Below are 22182 nucleotides of genomic sequence, written 5' to 3' on the forward strand. Positions count from 1 at the left end.
ATACACTGAATAAATCCTCTTTTAGACCTTCCTAGGCATCAATTCACAATAACTGCAACACACATGCAAATTGATCCCATTCTCTCAGATCTAAAAAACGACCAGCGCCTCAGTCTAGGTATCAACTTAAATACTTTTGGACTCAAATTCTCCTTGAGTTCTACTTCCCAGGGGAAAGAAAGAATTCCTACAATGGTACTGATGCCCACTCTCTACAAGCAGACGGTGGACCACTCACTTTGCAGCCGATCGATGTCAGGGTAAATGTGCTCTAGTTTTCAGCATTTCCGAACCAGATCTTTCGCGGTTTAGGTCAAACAATCCGAGCTCTAAGCAGACTTGACAAGTTTGTTCTGGGCTGAAGGCCATGGACTAGGTTCTCCGACCAGATAAGTCACTAGGCTGAGTCTACAGTAGGTGGGGCGCGCTCACCAGCTCAGTAGTGACTGAAAGTTTGTCGCAACATCGCTGAATTCAATCACCGGGCTGCTGCAGTAGATACCCTTTGCCCCGCGAGTACAGCACCAGAAAGGTTCGCCCTAGGGGGCAGGGCACTAGCAAGGAAGATGCGCCAGACCCCCGGGGCCCAGCCCCTTCTCCCACGGTTTGGAAGGCGCAGTGGTAGCGGATCCAGAGCTCGGAGTTTCAGGTCTCCGTCCTCTAGCTTGCTCTGTGGGTAGCAGGAAAGGGTGCGACCAGCTTGGGAACTCTTGCTCCGAGATCCGCAAGAATCAGCGGCGGCAGCCAAGGTGAGGGGAGGCGGGGGCACGTGCTTGGATGTGGGTGCTTGTGTAACCAGCTCCTCAGGCGCCAGCACTGACAGCGCTCCGGCGGGAGGATCGTCTGAGCCTATTCTTCCGCCGAAACCGGGGAGGCTCTGGGGTCCAGCTACCCGTACATGGCGGGAGCACCCTGGGCAAAGGAAGGGAAGCACTTGCCTCTAGAGCTATCAAATGGGAGTGGGAATTTGGAAAGTTCCCCAACTAGGAACACACGTGACCTCCTCCTGAAAGTAGTTCCGACTGTGGCCCGTGTATCCCTCCACCTCCTTTTGAACCCTCCTAGGTCTCCTCGGCTCCGCCCACTCGCTGGGGCTGCAGTTTCCTACCGTCCCGTAATTCATACTCCCGCCCTGCAACCCCGGTCTCTAGCGTGCACTGACCCGCTAGGGGAGCGCGGAACCTGGCCGCGGGGCGATCCACCCAGCCGGGTTTTCGCTGCGGCCCAAAAGGGGCGGGGCGAGGAGCCGCTAAGGGTCGAGCTTGAGTTCGGAGCGGTGAACCCAACTGGAACCCCGAGGGGAGAGATGCTCGGCTCTCCGGGGGAAATGCAGGGGGCTGCAGCGTGCATCCCATCCTCGGGGATCCGCTTTCAGTTTACCTGGACAGTTGCCCTTTGGGATCTAGAAATTCAGGGGCGATGTGCTCACACTCAGCGCGCTCCGCTGGGAGCTTTCATTTTTAGGGCAAATGAACCGAGTGCCGGGGAAGCGGGAGGTGGGGCGGTGAAAGGGAGCCGGATGAGGTGATACACACTGGAGACACAATAGGGGGTTATTCTTTGTACTAAGACTGACACCTTGAAGACACGGGTGGGGATGAGGGGAGAGGTGGGATTTCTCAGCAAGGGCTGCTGCAGTCACATCCCTGCGAACGATCGTGATCCGACATCCGTGCATAAGGAGAAGAAGGCTGCAGGCCGTGCCGGGGAAATCTGGAGGTGGAGGCAGGGGGAGGGGTGTCCTCGCTGCAGGGACCGTCCCTGCGTTTTCCTGTACCCTGACCATAGCAGTCACCTGGTCTTTTCCACCTGTGCACAGGTAACCTCAGACTCAAGTCAGTGACACTGCTCAACGAACCGGCCACAGCCTTCACCTTCGCTCCCCCTCTCCCCCTTGCAACAGCCTACTCTGCCTGTGGCTGGGTTTTTCGGCCGTGGCTCAGCTCGTTCCCCCCACCCTGGGCTGCTGCAGAAGCACCCGCAGCAAGTGCAGCTACAGGCGGGCGCCTCGAAACAAGCCCGAGCGAGCTCCAGGCAGTCATACTGGGCATGCTCAGTGCGCCTGCCCGTTGGGGACTCGGCGCTCGCACCCGGAGCTGCTGCTTCTGCCCCCTCCCTACAGCCCCTGCCCTGCCCTTCCCTCCCCCGGCGCAGTCCGTCCGCCTCCCGCCTCCCCTCGGGCTCCGAGGCGCCTGGGCTCCCGGCGCGGCGGCGCAGGGGGCGGGCAGGCCGGCGGGCGGTGATGTGGCGGGACTCTTTGTGCACTGCGGCAGGATACACGTTCGGGCGCTGGGACGCGGCTGCGCTCAGTTCTCTCCTCTCGGAAGCTGCAGCCATGATGGAAGTTTGAGAGTTGAGCCGCTGTGAGGCGAGGCCGGGCTCAGGCGAAGGAGATGAGAGACGGCGGCGGCCGCGGCCCAGAGCCCCTCTCAGCGCCTGTGAGCAGCCGCGGGGGCAGCGCCCTCGGGGAGCCGGCCGGCCGGCGGCGGCGGCAGCGGCGGCGTTTCTCGCCTCCTCTTCGTCTTCTTTTCTAACCGTGCAGCCTCTTCCTCGGCTTCTCCTGAAAGGGAAGGTGGAAGCTGTGGACTCGGGCGGGAGCCGGCTGAGGCGCGGCGGCTGCACCTCCCGCTCCTGGAGCGGGGGGGAGAAGCGGCGGCGGCGGCGGCGGCTGCAGCTCCGGGGAGGGTGTCGGAGTCGCCTGTCACCATTTCCAGGGCTGGGAACGCCGGAGAGTTGGTCTCTCCCCTTCTACTGCCTCCAACACGGCGGCGGCGGCGGCGGCACATCCAGGGACCCGGGCCGGTTTTAAACCTCCCCTCCGCCGCCGCCGCACCCCTCCTGGCCCGGGCTCCGGAGGCCGCCGGAGGAGGCAGCCGTTCCGAGGATTATTCTTCTCCCCATTCCGCTGCCGCCGCTGCCAGACCTCTGGCTGCTGAGGAGAAGCAGGCCCAGTCGCTGCAACCATCCAGCAGCCGCCGCAGCAGCCATTACCCGGCTGCTGTCCAGAACCAAGCGGCAGCAGAGCGAGGGGCATCAGCCACCGCCAAGTCCAGAGCCATTTCCATCCTGCAGAAGAAGCCCCGCCACCAGCAGCTTCTGCCATCTCTCTCCTCCTTTTTCTTCAGCCACAGGCTCCCAGACATGACAGCCATCATCAAAGAGATCGTTAGCAGAAACAAAAGGAGATATCAAGAGGATGGATTCGACTTAGACTTGACCTGTATCCATTTCTGTGGCTGCCGCTCCTCTTTGCCTTTCTGTCACTCTCTCTTATAACGTGGGAGTAGACGGATGCGAAAAATGTCCATAGTTTGGGTGACTATGACATTTAACCCTGGTCGGATTTCTAGATCATGTATATTTTGTGCCTCTTTTGAATGCATTCAACCTAGGGTGTGTTCGGCTATTCGGAACTCTTGCCTGGTTGCAAGTGTCAAGGCACTGATGGGTTTCTTAGTCTGTCTGTGGGGACTCTCCCTAAGGGCTATTGTCCGTTAATAAAGAATACAATACACTGCTAGTGGATTAGTGAGCTCGGTAATCCGGTCTGCTAAATGAACAGAAAAGTAGATGCTTTGAGGTTGAGCATATTTCGATTAAATCTTGGCTTTAGGCCCTAGATCAAGGGTATAGATCAGATTAAAATGAAAATTAGTGTTGCGCGTACGCATATTGCATCAGAATCTTGCAGTGATTGCTTTTAGTTTCCTGAGTTGCATTGATAGATTCTTTTAAAATGTGAGTTGTGAACCGAACTGATTTGCATAACTTTAGAGAGAGAATCATTTTAGCATATATGGTGCTCATTTGAAGGCAAAAGTAGGTTTGTATGTTGAAACTAAGTTAATTACAACTTTGAATCGCATTTAGAAGTTTTGTAGCTTGAAATCAATAGTACCGTGATACATCTCAAAGGCGCTCTTACTAGATCTTTGTTAAATTTGCTTTTTTTGTCTCGTGTTGGGCTGATGTGGGATAGGGCATGAAATTTGCAGTTCAGTAGCACTGTATATTCAGTGCTCTTGTGACACATAATAGAATGGAGATTGAGTGGTTTTTGATCCCAGATGATAATGTTGTGTAGGTTCAAGGGTATTGTGTGTAGTAAATGGTGATTGCAGAGATTAAACTTCAGTTTCACTTGAAATTTAAGTATTATTGTGATACCAGAATTGACACTCACCTTATTTAGGTTTCAGGTCCTGTGACACCTTTGGGTATCCATTAACTTTACTCTGGCTTGTGTAGAATATCAGTATAAGTATAATTTACCAGCTAATAACCAGAAATGCTGGCAAGAGTGGATCACTCCAGCTTCGGATTGTAGGTGTGTTCGCTTTTTTCATATGGTGTATTAAATTTACTGAGTCAGCTTGTTGGATAAGACAGAAACCCAAGAGTTTCAGTGGTATATAATTGGTTGTCTAAAAGTTAGGCCTTTATATTTCAAAAGATAGTGGTTATCGAAAGGCATGAGTCTTTGCAGTTTCAGGTATAATAAACCGGTTTTGATCAAGGATGGCGATAGAGCCCTCCTTTTTTGCAGAATGGAAAGTATCGTAGGAATTGAGAGTCACTGGTAGGCCAGTGTAAGGCATGAAGAACAGGATTAAGTTATTGGTCTGAGGTGACTGAAGCATTTTATTAAGGCCTCTATTAAGATAAAAAATTTGGTGCTGTGAATTGTAGCAGTGGACAATACTTACTTAAAACTACATAATTGCATAAGTGTTAATAGTCTTAATAAAAATGGTTTCTTAGCAAGTATCAGTAAACATTTTGCCTAAAGGTAGAGTGACACTAAAGTGTCTATACATCCAGGTAAAAACCGTGGGGAAGATTTTTTTGAAGAAAATGTTACATATCTGAAGAGGTTTTATTCCTTTGGATTATGTATCCACACGTAAATGTGCACAGCTAATTTTGCCCCAGTTTTTGATATGAAATGAAGATAAAAGTTACTGAAGAAGTAGCTTTACAACACACACAACGTAAGTTTTCTGTTAGGTTAAAAAATGATATTTTAAAAGAATATTTGGAAAGTTTGGAGTTACATTAATTGAAAAACTTTACTAAAGCTGAACTTGACCCGCTTGCCCAGAAGATAATTAATTATGAAAAAACTCTTCTGATTTGTAACCTATTTCAAAAATAGTCTACTATTGGTGTGACTTGACAGTCATCTAGATGTATAGAAACAAATTAATTAAATGTTTAAATTTTTAAAATAAACCCCCATTCAAAAAATTTTCTAGAATGCTGTTTGTTGGGCAGATTGCTTTTAGTATTCAGAATATGTTTATGCTATTTTTGCTTTACACATTTGATTTAAAATTATCAGAGTTATAAGACTAACATTCTACCAAGTTCTTATATATGAGCAGTGAGGTGATTAGCCATTTCTCCTTTGATTTCAGAGTGTGTGTGCCTCTATGTATGAAATTTATGTGACTTACAACTTTCTCTAAAACTGTCCTTTTAGTTATGGTATGCATAGAAAGCATTATCGTATATTGCATCAAATGACTAATTACACTTAATTTCTAGAGTTGTGGTTTTATTGAGCCAAATGTTGATGTGAAAAAAAATCACTTAGGGAAGTCAGTAAAGGGTTTACTTTTTTGATAGTTGCACTTCCAATAATTTTGAAATACCAAAGCACTTTAGTTTGCTTGGTTTCACTTTAGTGTTTTGTGTTTACTGTGGTGGGGGGAAATTAAAATGGCCATTGAAGGCTTTGTCTCTAGCAGGTTGTAGTATCTCTCTAGCAGGTTGTATGTAGTATCTTTTAAGATTAGTGATTACTGAAATGACTGTATTGTGAGGGTTTTTTGGAAAAAGATTCTACTCAATTTTTATTTTACATTGTTTTGTATCTGTTAAGTTGTATTTCTTTCCCGTGCAACATAATTGGGCCACCTAATTGCTATACAATAATTTATAAACTTCATTTTCATAAAGTGTATTAAAGAATAAAGAGCATCTGAGAGGAATTTACAGTTTATATAACTCTTAATATAAGTAAAAAGGAATTTTATTGCTGCTCATTGTAAAAGTTTGCCCAGTAGTACAGTCATCAGTGCAGATTTAACATTGCTTATGATACACTAAATAAATACTAAGTAAATATAAAATATGGTGAGGTATAATCACCTTAACTTTAAATAGTTTTAGAAAGATAGTAAAGAAAGGTGCATATGTGTGTATTACCTATCAGAATTTTATTTTAACAACATTCAAGGTAGCTGGTGATACTTTAATGCTTGTGTGGAACAATATAGTATCTGCTTTTTCCCATTAACCACACACAAAAAAATATAAACTCTTAATGTTACAAAATTTCTTACTTTTGGGAAGTCTTTAGTACTGATTTTCAAATGTCCTCATTTTGAGATTTGCCCCGTTTGCTATTTGTTCATTTGATGATAGCTTAATACTTTTTAATAATTTCTAAGCAACTTAAGAAGTAGTCACTTCAGTGACTTTTTAATGTAGGAGTATTTATTATGGGAAGATCACAAAGTTTCTACATTAAATCACTCTCAGTAAACATTCTATTTTTAAATTTTTGCCTTTGCATTTTTAGTAAGACAGCAGTGTAGGAAATGTTTTTATATTAGTATTGTATGTGAAATTTGAGTTTGTAAAAAGAAATTTAGAAGTTTGTATGCATATGACAGTTTTTCACTTACTTGAAATGTTAGGCCTTGGCTGTACTATAAGAATTTAGCTTCCAGAAAAATACGTTATTAATGATGGTGTAAGAAATTTATTTGGTGTGTTTTTTTTTCCTGTAGCCCCCATTAGTTCTGAAGTTTTATTTCTATTTCATAGAACTGTCACTCTTACCTTTTCTCCTGTCTCTTTTTTTGTTAGATAAACTTGATTTTAAGTAAAATCAGTATTCTTTTGTGGTATGAATTCATTAAGAAAAGGTGTTAGGATTTGTTCTAAGGATAGTGACTTAAGACATTTGTATCAGCTTGTGAGATTGGGGTCAGAAATGGTTTCAGTAAATATTCAGTTTTATGATATTAAATATTCTGTTTTACAGTTGCTTTCTATGTGGTAGCTTTGAGGTTAACACAGTTGCTATCAGAAATACCAGTAATGTTAGACCGAACAACCCTAAGTTGTCAGGGATTTGCTGAGCTAACTGATGTCCTTAATTCCTTTATTTAGGCCATATTAGTGCCACATGCATTCTTTGCTAGGTGGTCAAAAGTGTTTTGGTCTGTGATTCTCTAAGTATTGAATATGTATATGCATTAATAATGTAAAGTACTTTCATTTGTCAGGAAAGGTGAAATTAGTATATTGGATTTGACTATTCACATATCCCCAAATTTTTGGAATTTTTTCATGGGTTACAGAAAAGCTATTGGCAGTTTGGTTCTTTTAAAATAATTTGCACTGGAATTAAAAAAGGCTGTTAGAAAAATATTAGTATAAGAAGAATAAACATAATTTAGGGGTAAATTAATTTTGTATGGAAAGTCTTAATTTAGTTCAGTATAGTTAAGGCAAATTCACTTCATTTGCAACAGTTTGCATTAAGAGATGAGTGGACATCTTCAGGGTATTAGGTATACACTTGTTGGTAGTGTTGAGAATATTGAGAGATTTGGATACTGTGGCGCACCTTCCAGCAAAAGAATATTCTTAACCTGTATATAGTGTGGAAACAAAGACTGTTTATGTATTATATTTTAAGTGGTTATACACTTAATTCTTACCAGTAGTCATCACTTCAGATATGGACAGTGAATCTAACTTATAAGTGTTTGAATACTCTGTGTATATATGTAAATAAAGACAGAGTGAGGAAACTATAGTAATATTTCTAAAAACTGAACTTTTTTCTCTTTAGAGATCACTTGTGGATGTGGTTTTATAATTTTTAAATAAGGTTAAATCTATTTTAAATTACATTAAAATATTGAGTATTAGTTTTATCTACACACTGTTTGTACATTGTTTCATTTTAGATTTTAGGGTGGCAGTGTAGGCTCTGGAACCAACACTGCCTGTGTTGGAATCCTGACTGCCGCTTAGTAGCTGGATGACTGTGTAGGTTACTTTTCTCAATCTGTTATATCTGTAAAATGAGGATGATGGTACCAACCCACATAAAGTTTATTTTGAAGAATAAATGAGATAATGTAAATAATTAACTTAGCACAGCACCTACCACATTGTAAATACTTAAATGGTAACAGCTTCTCTTAAAAATTATAATTTCAGATTACCCATGTATGATAAATTATTTGTCTTTTCATTTATGGGAGGAGCAGTGATTTTAACTGAATTTTTCCTCAGTTTTGGATATGTTAGCATGTTAATTGGTTCAGGCTATGACTATTTTTTAAAATAGGGGTATTCTTTTAGGAGTTGTGAGTGTAACATGTCTGTGATTTTGCTGTTTCATTGCAAATAATTTGAAGCTCTGCTCCCTCATACTATGGAGCAAAGAAGAGATAATCATTGCTAATCGAAGAGTATTTGCTTTAAAATACTAAGGTATGATGTAAACTTCCTCTGTTATGGCTTAATGAAGTAGCAGTTTTAAAATAAAAATTTGCTATAATATTAAATTTTCTTTAGTGTTAAAGATAGGTCAGCTAAAATATCATATAGTTTTATTCACAGAGTAATCGCCATCTCAAAACTTTTAATATATGATACAACAGTTATATAAACTGTCTTATCAATAAAGGTATCTTAGCATTTCTTTCTAAGTTCAGATTTTTGGAGGAGTCATGCAACTTTGAATGCCAAGTTAACATTTATTACAGTAACATTTACACTTAATATAATTTGGCAGTGCATTAATATAGGAATTTTATTTAGGTTAAACCTTTGTATTATTGTTTCCCATTTTTGCTTTTGATCAAGATTCTCATTGTAGGCCCTAGAAATGGGAAGAAGAGCTAAAGGATTTCTTTCTTCATTTATCCTTACCAGGTATGGGGAAGGATGGGATAAGCTTGAGACCTGCCTATTAAAGGCCATTACCTGTACATAGGGATCAATCTGTTTGTTCCTTTCCCTGTGCTGGTCTCCAAGCTGTGTCACAGTACCCTCAGTAGTGAAGCACTTGATTTCCAGTGAGTTTTTCTTTTACATATTTGTTTTGCATTGCAGAATGAATTGTGCTGTCTAACTTTATATGCAGTTATCTGATTATATGACTTTTATGTGTTTTGTTATGTGTTGGATAAAGTAGCTGTATTTTTGGTCCAAGTCTAGGTTGTAGAATTGAACTGTTCATTTCGACAACTTTTAGGAAAATTTAGTTATCTAGAATTCCCTCTTTTTCTCTCTAATGCTTCATGCTCCTGTATTTTGTTTTATATTACTACCTAAAACTTAGTTGATTTAGTGTTATTAAAGCACTTCTGAATAATTTTCAATTTTATTTATTTTGATCTTTGTAGGTTCTCAGGCTAAATATAATAAGGTTCTATTTTCTTTAGTAGTAATTGCAGGGATTGCACTCTGCTAATTTTATATGTTTAATATTTTTGATCTTTTAAGGAGGATGTAATTATTTAAGGTATTATGAAATGGGTTGTGATCTGATTCTTTAAATCATATGTATTCCTAAAGTGATTTATAAATACAGCATACTTGTTCAGAGTTGCAAACAACTCCTTGTTTTAAAATGTGTGCAATTGTTTTTTCCATTTAAAATTCTTTTGCTCTCATGAATTTAGTGAGACTCTTCTTTTTGAGTGTTCTAGTTACTCGGAACTTACTGGAGATTAAATAAATAGAATTTAAATCTTTTCTCTCCTTTAAAATGAAGTTTGGGTACCTGTTTGGATATGAAACAGTGTTATTACTTTTTTGGGGGGTGGGGGATGGACAGTGCTGGATATTCTGTTTGCCCATCAAGATCCATTTTCTGCCTTTCTCCACCCTTCTTTGAGGCCTGGTAGACTGACATCCTTAGATGGCTCATTCAGGCTCCCTTATCCTCTGGCTTCCATTTGGATTCAGTCCCCAGGAAGCTCTAGCAGAATATTGGAGGGAAGAGGGCGAGTTGGCAGGGGGTGCTGTTGGGCACTAAGACTATAGCTCCTTTATGATGGCTCCTCTTCTATGGCTCTTTATTCCGATAATGGCTGCCTTCTATTGTCCCTTTAGGCCTAGGGGTGAAAATCGTTTACAAGGCTTACCACCATTGCTAAATTCTGTGATGCTTCAGTATTCCTTATTGTTACCTTGCCTTTAAGCAGTCCTTGCATTAAACTCTCTTCAAATCAAAAAAAAAAAAAAAAAAAGAAAAATGAAGTTTGGGGAATGTTACCAAGCTTGATATTTAGGTGTAATGTATTTATTAATTACTCTGAGTCTATCAGAGTTAAAGTGGAATGCCTGGACTTTTTTTTCTTTCATAATGTGAAAACAGTACTTTGCCAGGCTTAACTTAGCCTTGTAAAATTTATTTAACATTTTAACTTACTCGTTTATGAAGTATGAAAGATGAAAAAGTGAGGACTTAAGTCAGAAGTTTTTTTTTTCAATTAATAGAATTAGCTAGCATATACCCTAACAGTGTCTTATATTTGTTCAGTATTTTTTCATTAACAAAGCCTTTTCTTAATCATTAGCTCATTTGATTTTGCAAAGAAAAAAGGAGCAACCTAAGAGATGGTACAGGGCTTCCCTGGTGGTGCAGTGGTTGAGAGTCCGCCTGCTGATGCAGGGGACACGGGTTCGTGGCCCGGTCCGGGAAGATCCCACATGCCTCGGAGCGGCTGGGCCCGTGAGCCATGGCCGCTGAGCCTGCGCGTCAGGAGCCTGTGCTCCGCAATGGGAGACGCCACAACAGTGAGAGGCCCGCATACCGCAAAAAAAAAAAAAGATGGTACAAGCATTACTTTCCTCATTTTTTGTAGTATAGGAATCGTAGCTCCAAAAAAAAAAAAAAAAATCAGTAACTTGTTAAAGGCTACCTGAAGATTGGGTCCAAAGAAGGATGCAGGGTTTTTAGGTACCTCGTGCAGTATTTTTCCCATTATATTACATCGGTGTTTCTCAGACTATAGATGGCATTCGAATAACTTGCAGGGCTTAAGTCATAGATTACTTGCCCCACCTCCAGAGTTTCTGATTCATTAGGTCTGGGTTGGGGCCTGAGAATTTGTTTTTTTTTAATTAATTAATTAATTTCTGGCTGCGTTGGGTCTTCGTTGCTGTGCGTGGGTTTTCTCTAGTTGCGGCGAGCGGGGGCTGCTCTTTCGTTGCGGGGCGCAGGCTTCTCATTGCGGTGGCTTCTCTTGTTGCGGAGCACGGGCTCTAGGCGCACGGGCTTCCGTAGTTGTCGCACGCAGCCTCAGTAGTTGTGGCTCGTGGGCTCTAGAGCGCAGCTCAGTAGTTGGGGCGCACAGGCTTAGTTGCTCCGCGGCATGTGGGATCTTCCTGGACCAGGGCTCGAACCCGTGTCCCCTGCATTGGCAGGCAGGCTCTTAAGCACTGTGCCACCGGGGAAGCCCCAGAATTTGTATTTCTAACAAGTTCCCAGGTGGTGCTGATGATGGTAGTCTGGGGATCAAACTTTGTGAATCACTGTGTTATATTATCTCCTGTCAAGCAAATCCTTAATGTGTTATCTCTTTTAGTTTAATAGAATTTACACATACATTATATCATTTGATTTGTAAACCCTAAGTAGCTCAGCATGGCAAATGTTACCCTGATTTTTGTGGACGAGGCAGTGAGTTTAGAAAAGCAGCATAGTGGAATGGAAGGAGCATAGATTTGGGAGTCAGCTAGACCTAAAGTGTAGCTTAAATCCCTGCTCCGCTACTTATCAGTTATGTAATAAAAGATAAACTCCTTAACCTTAGTGAGCCTTAGTTTTCACATCTCTAACATGGTAAAAACCCTTAACTTGTAGGGTGCTTTTTAGGTTTGTTAGAAGAATATATTTTCAGAATATTGTTTGCCAACTGGCGGTGATCTCCTTCCACCTTGTCTGGGTATTTGGCAATGTCTGGAGACATTTTTGGTGGTCACAGCCCCGGGGGTGGGGGGGTGGTCAAAGGGTGGAAGCTGTTGGCATTTGTCTCAGAGTAGAGGCCAGGAATGCTGCTAAACATCCTACAGTGCACAGAACAGCCTCATCCACAACAAATAATTGCCTAGCCCAAACTGCCAACACTGCCGAGGTTGAGAAACTGTGGTTTAGAGGTGTAAGTGTCTGGTATATTATAAGTATAATATTTGATAAGTCAGTACCTTTGTCCTTAGGTTGTGGTATTTAAGGTGAAATTGCTAATAAATGATAGAGCTAGGCTTTTAGTATCTATTTTTTCTGACTGCTGCTAGGCCAGTATTCTTTATAATAACTTTTTCCACAAAACATATCCCTGGTAACAAAAAAGGGTTTATTTGAAGAAGGCTCATGTGTGACTGACTGATTGTGAAGGTGTTGCTTTGAACTTCTGTCAGAAAAGGCTGAAGATGTTTTCAATAAACGTGTAAGTATATTGCAGTATATGAGGTATTCAGAAGGGTGTTACATAGAACTCTAACAGGATGGATATGCTTTATTAAAGCACTTTTCTTTTCATTTTTATATTGCCATTAGTTTTAAAAGTAATTCTTAGCTTGCTTCCTTTAGTTATGTAATTAAGAGGTACTTTGCTCACAGGATACTTGTTTTGTGCTGTTTAATTCATTCTTTAATCTTCTGCTTTTTTTTTCTAAAGCTGTTTTTGTTACAGTCAGATGTGGTGAAGTTAAATCTGCTTATGTAAAATGGCAAATTTCTGACAAGTTATAAGAATTTCTCATATCTTTCCAGATGAAGTAGGGCCAACTCTAAGGTTCTCTGATGCATGTGTTACATTCTTTTCTAGACCCTAAATTTGCTATGTCAGCCTGTTGAATTAAAGTGTTGTATTTATCTACATTAAAAACTTGCGTTAGTGTGTGAAAGTTTTAGAAAAAAATTGGGATGGAGTTTTAGACTAGTCCAGAGATGAGAAGATGCCAAGGGGGTAGCTTAGTGGATTCTGAATTTTGTTTTGTTTTTAGGGCAGACAAACATAATTACGAAAGTGTTCTAGGAATTGATTGTTTGCTATGATTTTTTTCTGTTCACTTGATATTACAATTTACTTTGCCACTCAACTTTGCACAGGCAGATTAAAATGTCAAGGCCTATTTTTAAAATCCTTATGAAATTTAAGTTTTGACTGTTATGATTCTTTGTGAAATTACAGGAGATAAAGATACTAATATTTTAAAACCAGGACTGCTAATCATGTGATAGCTTCACATTTATTAAGAAAAACAAGTAGCATTTATTATTGTAATTTAATTGAATAAATATGGTATTTATTTCAGTATATGAATAAAACATTCCATTTGCTTTACTGTACTTAAGAATATTTCTTTTATAAAAACTAAAAATTTAAAAAAATTACTCATTGTCCTAGTTCTCTGAAACTTCATATTTCCATGTTAGCTTCTAGTTTTTGTTCATATGCATTTATTTTAAAATATAATTCATCATAGTGAACTTAAAGGTGTGTGTGTGTTTTAACAATTTCCAAAGCACCTCATAATTACCTTAATTATTTTAAATGGCGAAGTCATCAGAAATATTTGCTTCTCTGTAGTTATACATTAAACATCTATCCAATATTTGGCCAATTTGTTTTTCTGCCCTTTTCAGATTTTGTTTAGTGTGGATTTAAGCTGACCTAAATATTAGAAAAGGTTTTCATGATTTTGAATCACAAAATCATAGTCTCTTACACAAAAAAATAGCTGAAGTTTGAAGTCTAGAAGCTTTTTTTTCCCCTTATTTACTTACAGGATAGTTATTGCATATTTAAAATTTAAAGCATATTTTAGTTATGTAAAAGTGAGGCAAAATAAAATGTATCTAAACACTTTTGATCTGTCAAATTTTCTTTTGCTATTTTCTATTCCTATTACTAATAGGAATAGTAATCCTATTGTGTTGAAATTAAAGTGGATATAGAAGTAATTTGAATAAACTGTCACATCACTTTATACTAAAGTTGTTATAACCCTGTTGCTGTCCTCTCTTTAATCAGAAAGGGTATGACTTATGATGTTACTGTTCCGTAGAGCATATTTTGAATGATACAGTTTATATTTGCTTAGTTGCCTTGGTGATAGTAATTGGTGATAGTGATTGATGCAGGTTTGATGTGCATTTGCATTTATAATCAATATTAATTTTTGTGGTAAAAAATTGCATTTGTTTGTATCAAATTTTAATTTTAAGTATCAGTTACTAAAACATGGAAATAATTTTAACCTTATTAGCCAAATGATAATTCTCAATGAATTTATTCATGTAGTTAGAAAAAAAAATATTGTGGAAGAAACAAACTTTTCTCTTTTTTAAACAGTTACTTGTTAGAGTAACATTTTTCCAAATGAGATAAAATTGTTTCAATTCTTTTTTTTTTTTTTTTTTTTTTTTTTTTTTTTTTTTTTGCGGTACGCGGGCCTCTCACTGTTGTGGTCTCTCCCGTTGCGGAGCACAGGCTCCAGACGCGCAGGCTCAGCGGCCATGGCTCACGGGCCCAGCCGCCCCGCGGCATGTGGGATCTTCCCGGACCGGGCCACGAACCCTGTCCCCTGCATCGGCAGGCGGACTCTCAACCACTACGCCACCAGGGAAGCCCTGTTTCAATTCTTAAACATAAGGAAATTTTAATCTAGGTGTGGGGTACCTTCTTGGGTGTTAATGAAAATATAATGAAGGCAAAAATGTTTTGTTTGTAAGTAAATATATGTATTTTTTTAAAACTCAAGAAGCAATCTAATATATGAATAGTTTTCATGGACTAGTGGTAGGAAGTCTAAATAAATAACTTAGTATACGGAAAGTATACAATTTTTCATATCTAGGTTCTGTCTAGTGTGAGCAAGTTTATATCTAATACTGTAAAATACACTGAGGTACTGGTTATTAAGGCTAGTTGGATTCTTCTTGATAATGAAAAGGTCACACAGATTGTGATTTTTGTATAGTGTCCAAAAAGTAAGGTTTGCCATCTGTTACACAAATATAGGAAAAAGTTAAGATAATCTAGTGATATAAGTGGTTTTGACACTTCTCTTTTTGGAATCATCTATTAATTACAATTTTTAAAAACTAATAGCAAATTTTAAGCTTTTGCAAAAATAAAACTTAATGGTTATGCCAGTGTTGATACTTTTCTACTAAAATACAAAGATAGCGGTTGGGAACTAAAGATTATGTAATGAAAGCCTGGCTTTTAGTCATTTACTTTTAGAAGATTGTTTGGATATTTAAGTGGAAACATCGTGTTTTAACTTGAGGTATTAAGTTATACAATATTTTGATACTGTAGTTATACAAGATTTTTAAACTGTAGTTTCCCTAAGAGTTGATATATAGGAATTCATTATTACAGAACTTAATCAGGGATCTGATTGAATAAGTATTCCTTAAAGATTTGCTTAAATATTTTTCAAGTTCTCTTCTTTCTTCTACCATAACTCACTTCTTGTCTGTATGCTAGTAAATGAGTTTCCCCTAAAATTTTGCTATTGCATTTTGAACCACTGCAGTAGTTGTTTCTATAACTTAATTTCTTTTCACCCCCAAGAATTTAATCTTGCCGAGTTGCATAGAAGTCTTTAATATTGCATATTGGGCTTAATAAGATCTGATTAATTTTAATCTACTTTGTTTTATTTATTATGTTGACATTGTTTTTTATTGAGAAGTTTGTTACCATGCCAAGTGATTAATATGATCAGATATAATATTTCAGTTTAGATACCATTTTGAATTTATGTCCTCAAATTCAACTTTGTGTCCAGGGTTTCCATTTTCCGTGTAAGAAACATCTTGCCAATTTCAAATTAATGTCTGATGAAAGTAGATTGTTTTACTAACATCAGTTTATAGATTTTGTTCATTCCTGAATTGTAGGCCATGAACAGAATGTTGCCTTTGTGTACCTTTTTGGATAGATAGTGTGTACATAAATTATATCTCTTACATGAAGTGTGGTGCATGTGTAGGTGAGATTTTTTTATCCAAATACTAAAAGTGTAAAAGTCTTCACCTGTTCTGTTTACTTAATAGTATTTAAATGGTGTGAGGTGTTAAGAGCTCCTTTCCCCTCTTTTCATTTCTGTCCCTCCTGTCTAACTTGGTATTTTTGTTTTTCTGTATGTTAAACGTTATGGTTTTTGTTTCCTTTTTGCGGTATGCGGCCTCTCACTGTTGTGGCCTCTCCCGTTGCGGAGCACAGGCTCTGGACGCGCAGGCTCAGCGGCTATGGCTCACGGGCCTAGCCGCTCCGCGGCATGTGGGATCTTCCCGGACCAGGGCACGAACCTGCATCAGCAGGCGGACTCTCAACCACTGCGCCACCAGGGAAGCCCCAAACGTTATGTTTTTAAAAGTTTATTTACTGGTTGAAAGAGTTAGTAGCCCTTAAGTTAGTTTTTTCTTTAATGTTTCAGTCTAATTAGTTTCCAAGATTTTTACTGTGTTCTCCTTTGAATATGAAGATTCCACAACTAACCGTGATCAGTAATTGTGTTTTCTCCCCCATTTGCAATATTGGATTCTTACTAATAATGGTATCCCTTGAGGAACATGCTGTCTAAAATTAAGTGTTATCAGTTCAAAGCAAGCAATGTACCTTATTCTCATAGCTGTTAGTATATTCTAAAATTGCATATTATTAAATCTTAAGATGAATTTTGACTAGTATTTTAGTATATGTAATTTCAGATCTTTTAGATAATATACTTATTCAAGCAGTTATAAATTGATATAATAATTAAAATACCATCAGTGGGAATATGAATCATATTATACAGTAGTATTAGAACAAGGCACTTATCATAAAATCAGTAATATGATTCTTACCAATAGAGTAATGAATGCCAGTATGTGTGCCTTCATATTTTAAAATCTATATGAATTTCTAGTTTATATTGTTCTTATCCAGATTAAAATACTGCACTTAGGCAAAACTTTTTGCTAATTGAGGAAAAAAGTCATTTCCAGATGATTTTCTGACTTAAGATATGGAATAAAGAGATTTGATTTTATAATATTAAAAGTCAAATATAAAATGAAACAGCACACACTTGTTTGGAGCTTTTCTCCTTTAAAATGTTTCAAATTAACAGGACTTTCTTTGAAAAGTAAATTTGATTGTTAGAAGTAAATTTTAAAATCTTGCAGTTTTGGCTAAATTAATAGGAAAAAGAAAATCCACTTGTTGGAGACACATTTGTATTAGAACTTTGTTTTCTTAGTACCTTGTGTGTGTGTGGTAGTTTTTGAATGTTAGGAAATTTGTTCATGATTGTATCTAAAAGATCAATTCAGTTACAAATCTTGGAATCTTTTTGTTCCTTCCAGAATGCAGTTTGCTAATATTGAGTGAATTGGCACTAAACGTTACTGGCCTTTGTTGTCAAACTACTGACAAATCCCTTGGCATCTTGTACCTTAACTCTTTGAATGTCTTTTTTCTGTAAAAGTTAATGACCTTTTATCTTTTTGCATAGCTATAGAGTAGCCAAAACTAATGTTTTAGGTAGTCACTTCTATTAAAATAAATGATAAAAGAATGGCTTTTATAATAGAATGATATTACAGAAGTAATTTATAAATCTAACATTGAATATGAATATTAGAGCATAAAAGACACCCTCTTATGTACTTCAGAGTAATGATGGATTGATATAGTTTTAACTTTTACAGTCTTTAATATGCTTTATTAAGATTTTATGGTAGAAAACTAATTAGAATTAACATTTGGCTTGGTTCAGGTATATAATGTGGATAAGTATGTCTAATGCATGTTGTTGAACTGATAACCTTTTTGAAAGTTGTTATGTGTTACAGCCATAATTTGTTTGATTTGTCATTGGTAGTCAATCTTAGATGTTTTTTAGTGGGAGCAACACTTTAGGGAGGGGTGTGTGTGTGTGTGTGTGTGTGTGTGTGTGTGTATTTTAACAGCAGCAGAGTTCTGAAACAGGAAATCAGTCTTATCGTATTCATCCAGAGACCTAGGAAGAAGGTAATTGTTTGGTATACTCGTTAAAACCAGTTAGTTGGGCAACTTAAAGTTTTAGAGGTTCACAGATGTAGGCTTGAACAGTTGTGGATATATTATTTCATTATTAACAAACTACTCCGGAGAAGAATTGGTTCAGTTAGTTGAGGGGACTAATAATCCCTCAGCTAATACACTAGAAAATTGTACTTTGGATTTTAGACTATTGCTTGCATTATCAGTGACTTGATATTTTTCCATGGCTCTAATTTGATTAAATTTAAATAAATTTCAGTGCCTTGATTATTCCTTTAAAAAGATTTTTTTTAACCTCAGTGTAATCAATATATCTAGCTTGAAATGTTTTCAAAATGATTCTTAAATTTGAACAATTTAATAGAAAAAAGTTACTTCTATTTCAGATATTTGTCACTGGAAATTATCTTTCCCTGTTTGTTAATGTACATATGAACATAATTAGGTCCTTGTAATCAGTGTTTTCATACTGTTCTGTGTTCTCTTTTATCACAGATTTTTATCTGTCGATGGATACTTACTTTAATAGCTATATAGGTAATATTTCATCAGGCTAAATATCGTGGTTTGCTAAACAGCACTATTGTAAATAATCTTTGTATAGTTTTTTTCCTTGGTTTGTTTTTTTAGATTATATTGTTAGAGTGGGATTGTTGGAATAAAAGATACAGCAGTTTCATGGCTCTATAGGTTGCAGATTTCTTGTTTTTTTTAAGATGCTCATTCCTTTATTTAGTTTATGTTTTTGGCTGCATTGGGTCTTCGTTGCTGCGCGCGGGCTTTCTCTAGTTGCAGCGAGTGGGGGCTACTCTTCGTTGTGGTGCGCGGGCTTCTCATTGAGGTGGCTTCTTGTTGCTGAACACGGGCTCTAGGCATGCGGGCTTCAGTAGTTGTGGCACGCGGGCTCTAGATCGCAGGCTCAGTAGTTGTGGCGCATGGGTTTAGTTGCTCTGCAGCATGTGGGATCTTCCCGGATCAGGGCTGGAACCCTTGTCCCCAGCATTGGCAGGCGGATTCTTAACCACTGCGCCACCAGGGAAGTCACATGGTTGCAGATTTCTTGACAAACGAACCAGTTTATAGTTTTGTTTCTAAGTGGAAGAATTACTAGCAATTCTTGATATTACCTTAGAAGAATGTAATTTTTCATTTAGAAAGTGAGATATAAACTTGTGTAAACTTTTCAGTCAAGAAGAGTTGGTATAATATAAAAACATCAAAGAAAGTTGTGAGGTTCAAATTGCTTGGAGAAGTAGAAAACTTTAGTGGAGTTCCTAAGTTATTTGGCAGTCAGTTTTCCTTTCTGGTTTGGCACTGCTAGCAGATAATTAAAAAGTGTTAAAAGGAACCTAAAATTTATGCTAAAGTGAATTTAAGTTAATATAATTTGTTTATGAAAACTGTCTTGAGTTGCCTTGTAATGAGACATTTAAACTAAAAAATAACAGGACATTTCTAACTTATGCAACCTCAAATAATAACAACCCCTTATTTACAATTGTAGACCCCTTTGCAGTTTTACAGATTTAAAGATATTTCCGATATCGCATTTGATCTTTGAAACAACCGGTGAAGAAGTTACAGCAAGTGTTATTATCATTGTTTTACAGAAAAACAAAAATATTTGAGGCTCAGAGATTAACTTAATCTGAAGTCTAGGCTTTTAAGTTGCAAAGCTAAGAATGGAATTTTGGTTTTCTATATTAAATGACAGTATGCATTAAGTACTTAGTACAGGGCCTGTCATCTAGTAAATATTTCAGAGTTCCTGTGTCCTGTGTTGTTCCTGGACATTTCTTCTTTATTCTTAAAATTCCCATCTTTTTGAGCATTCTTTCTCTTCATATTTCTGTAGTTCATGCTTTTGTATCTACGTACCCTTTTCATTTTAGAAAATAAAATTTTAGGCTGCATTGATTTGGTCTGTACAGGGATGATTATATGATGTATATTAGGGCAGATGATCTTAAATACTGAACAATTAACACTTTATCAACTGGGAAATTCAAGGAACTCCTATTTCTGCTTTCCTCCCAATAGAATCATCAGAAACCAGATCCAAACATTTAACACACTTATTAGGGAAAAATAAAATCTACTTAAGAAATATAAAATCTTTTATTAAATGAGAAAGTCATAGAAGTCTATGAGCATGGCTGGTATTTAAAACATAATGTGATTATAAAAGTTGATAATGTGGATTAACTGTGACATACTTGGAAAGTATTTGTTAAATTTAAACCTGTTAAAATTTGTTGAAAGAAATGTAAAGCTAATGTAGTTAATGAATCAGTGGCTGAATTTCTTTTCCTCTCACCTGAGCCTTAAGTGTCTGTGAGTTGAAAGCACTGACAGAAATCAGGGAAAAAGCTCCAGAAATTCCTCGAAAATGAAATTAAATGGTGATGTCCTGGTATTTGCTAACATGCTTTTGATTCTTGTTGTCTTTTGTTAGTCTGGCTTTATTCCTTTACTCCCGCTGCCAGTTTAGCTCAGTGTTCCTCTTGTGAGCCAGGCAACTTGAGATTTGCTTTTGAAACTTTTTGATCACTACCTCTCTAAAATCTGTATGTCACTTTTTATTTGACCTGTCGTGTTCCACGTATGCTATAGCTTCACATTGTACAACTTTCAGTTAACTAGAATTCTAAAAATAGCTTTTATGTGGTCTGTGGAAATAATTTTCCTTAAAATAATTATGGCAGGAAAAATAAGTAGTTATTGGTTTGTATACGAGCACTGCACTTCAGTTTATAAGTTAAGGGATAAGTATATCTATATACTATACAGAGTACTACAGAGAAACTTTTCAGAACTGCTTTCCTGTTAGTAATTATCATATTTATTTATTTTTAATTAATTAATTTTTGGCTGTGTTGGGTCTTCGCTGCTGTGTGTGGGCTTTCTCTAGTTGTGGTGAGCGGGCTTCTCATTGCAGTGGGCTTCTCTTGTTGCAGACCACGGGCTCTAGGTGTGCGGGCTTCAGTAGTTGTGGCGCATGGGCTTCAGTAGTTGTGGCTCGCAGGCTCTAGAGCACAGGCTCAGTAGTTGTGGCACACGGGCTTAGTTGCTGTGCAGCATGTGGCATCTTCCCGGACCAGGGCTCGAACCCATGCCCCTTGCACTGGCAGGCAGATTCTTAACCACTGCACCATCAGGGAAGCCCCCAGTAATTATCATATTTAAAATAAGATTCAATCTGTGTCGGGAACACATTGTTATAAAATAAAGCTTAGGGAGCTATTTTTTCCCTCCCTTGTCATTTTAATAAAATGTGCAATAGAATGGTAAGTAGTAAAACAAAGTATCTTAGGGAGCTATTTTTGGTTGTTATCCTCTATTTGAAAATTGAAGGTAAATTTATAGTTTAAACCCCATTAATTTAGGCTCAAATAAATTTCTGAGATAAGGTAGACTCATGAGATCTCAAGTCACAAGTTTTTTGAAAGATGTTTTGTTAATTAGAGGTAACTTCGAACATATTTTTAGTGTTTTAAGTTATGCTTGGATGCTTAGAACAGCCAATAAAAAATTATTTAACTCATAGTAGCCACATTATTTTATAATAGGTCATTTATATTATGGGTTGAATCAACTTCTGTGCACAGATTTTAAAACTTAACTATTATTCATTATTTTCTTTGGGACAGTGTTCTGTGGTGTGAAGGGATTGTTGTAGCACTTGAATCAAGCATGGTATACTGTATATAATTATCAGAACTCATAAACCAGTCACTTACGATCTGTGTATTTATGTAAATTATACCTCAATTAAAGGAAAACAAAACACATTTTAACATGTTTACTTGAAGGAGGGGGAGTGGGGAAAGACTGTCCAGTGCATATCAGATCTCCTGTAGCTATGGTGGCATCCGACCTAGGCAAGATGGTACCATGTATGCATTTCTTACTCTCTACTTGTTGCATGTGCAGGAGCCACTGGGAAAGAAGGCTTTTTTTTTCTTTCAGAGTTATATTTTGCATATGTTCTTAAGTTAAGTAAAAAGGCAAATTGATATAGTAAAGATTTTAAAGATTCTGTTGGGTTTTGATGTTCTTTAGAAGGGTTAGGTTATTCAACAAGTCATTGTCA

At 38.1% G+C, this 22182-nt stretch overlaps 2 protein-coding genes across 2 annotated transcripts in view; one reads left to right on the forward strand and one right to left on the reverse strand.

Annotated features, from left to right (window-relative positions):
- Positions 1–478: 478 nt before the first annotated feature.
- On the reverse strand, positions 479–1355 carry KLLN (killin, p53 regulated DNA replication inhibitor). Its single transcript, XM_029244807.1, is given in 3 exon segments — positions 479–693; positions 696–1074; positions 1077–1355. Coding segments are annotated over 3 exon segments (873 nt in total).
- A 779-nt stretch (positions 1356–2134) lies between these two features.
- The window catches only part of PTEN (phosphatase and tensin homolog), an 89681-nt gene continuing 69633 nt past the window's right edge, over positions 2135–22182 (forward strand). Inside the window, exon 1 of the mRNA XM_029244893.1 lies at positions 2135–3220. Within this exon, the coding sequence (XP_029100726.1) occupies positions 3142–3220 (79 nt within the window). The 5' untranslated portion in view covers positions 2135–3141. The remainder of the gene's footprint in view (positions 3221–22182) is intronic.

This window comes from Monodon monoceros, unplaced genomic scaffold, assembly GCF_005190385.1.
Source record: "Monodon monoceros isolate NGI ecotype Baffin Bay Population unplaced genomic scaffold, NGI_Narwhal_1 Super_Scaffold_4, whole genome shotgun sequence".
NCBI lineage: Eukaryota > Metazoa > Chordata > Mammalia > Artiodactyla > Monodontidae > Monodon > Monodon monoceros.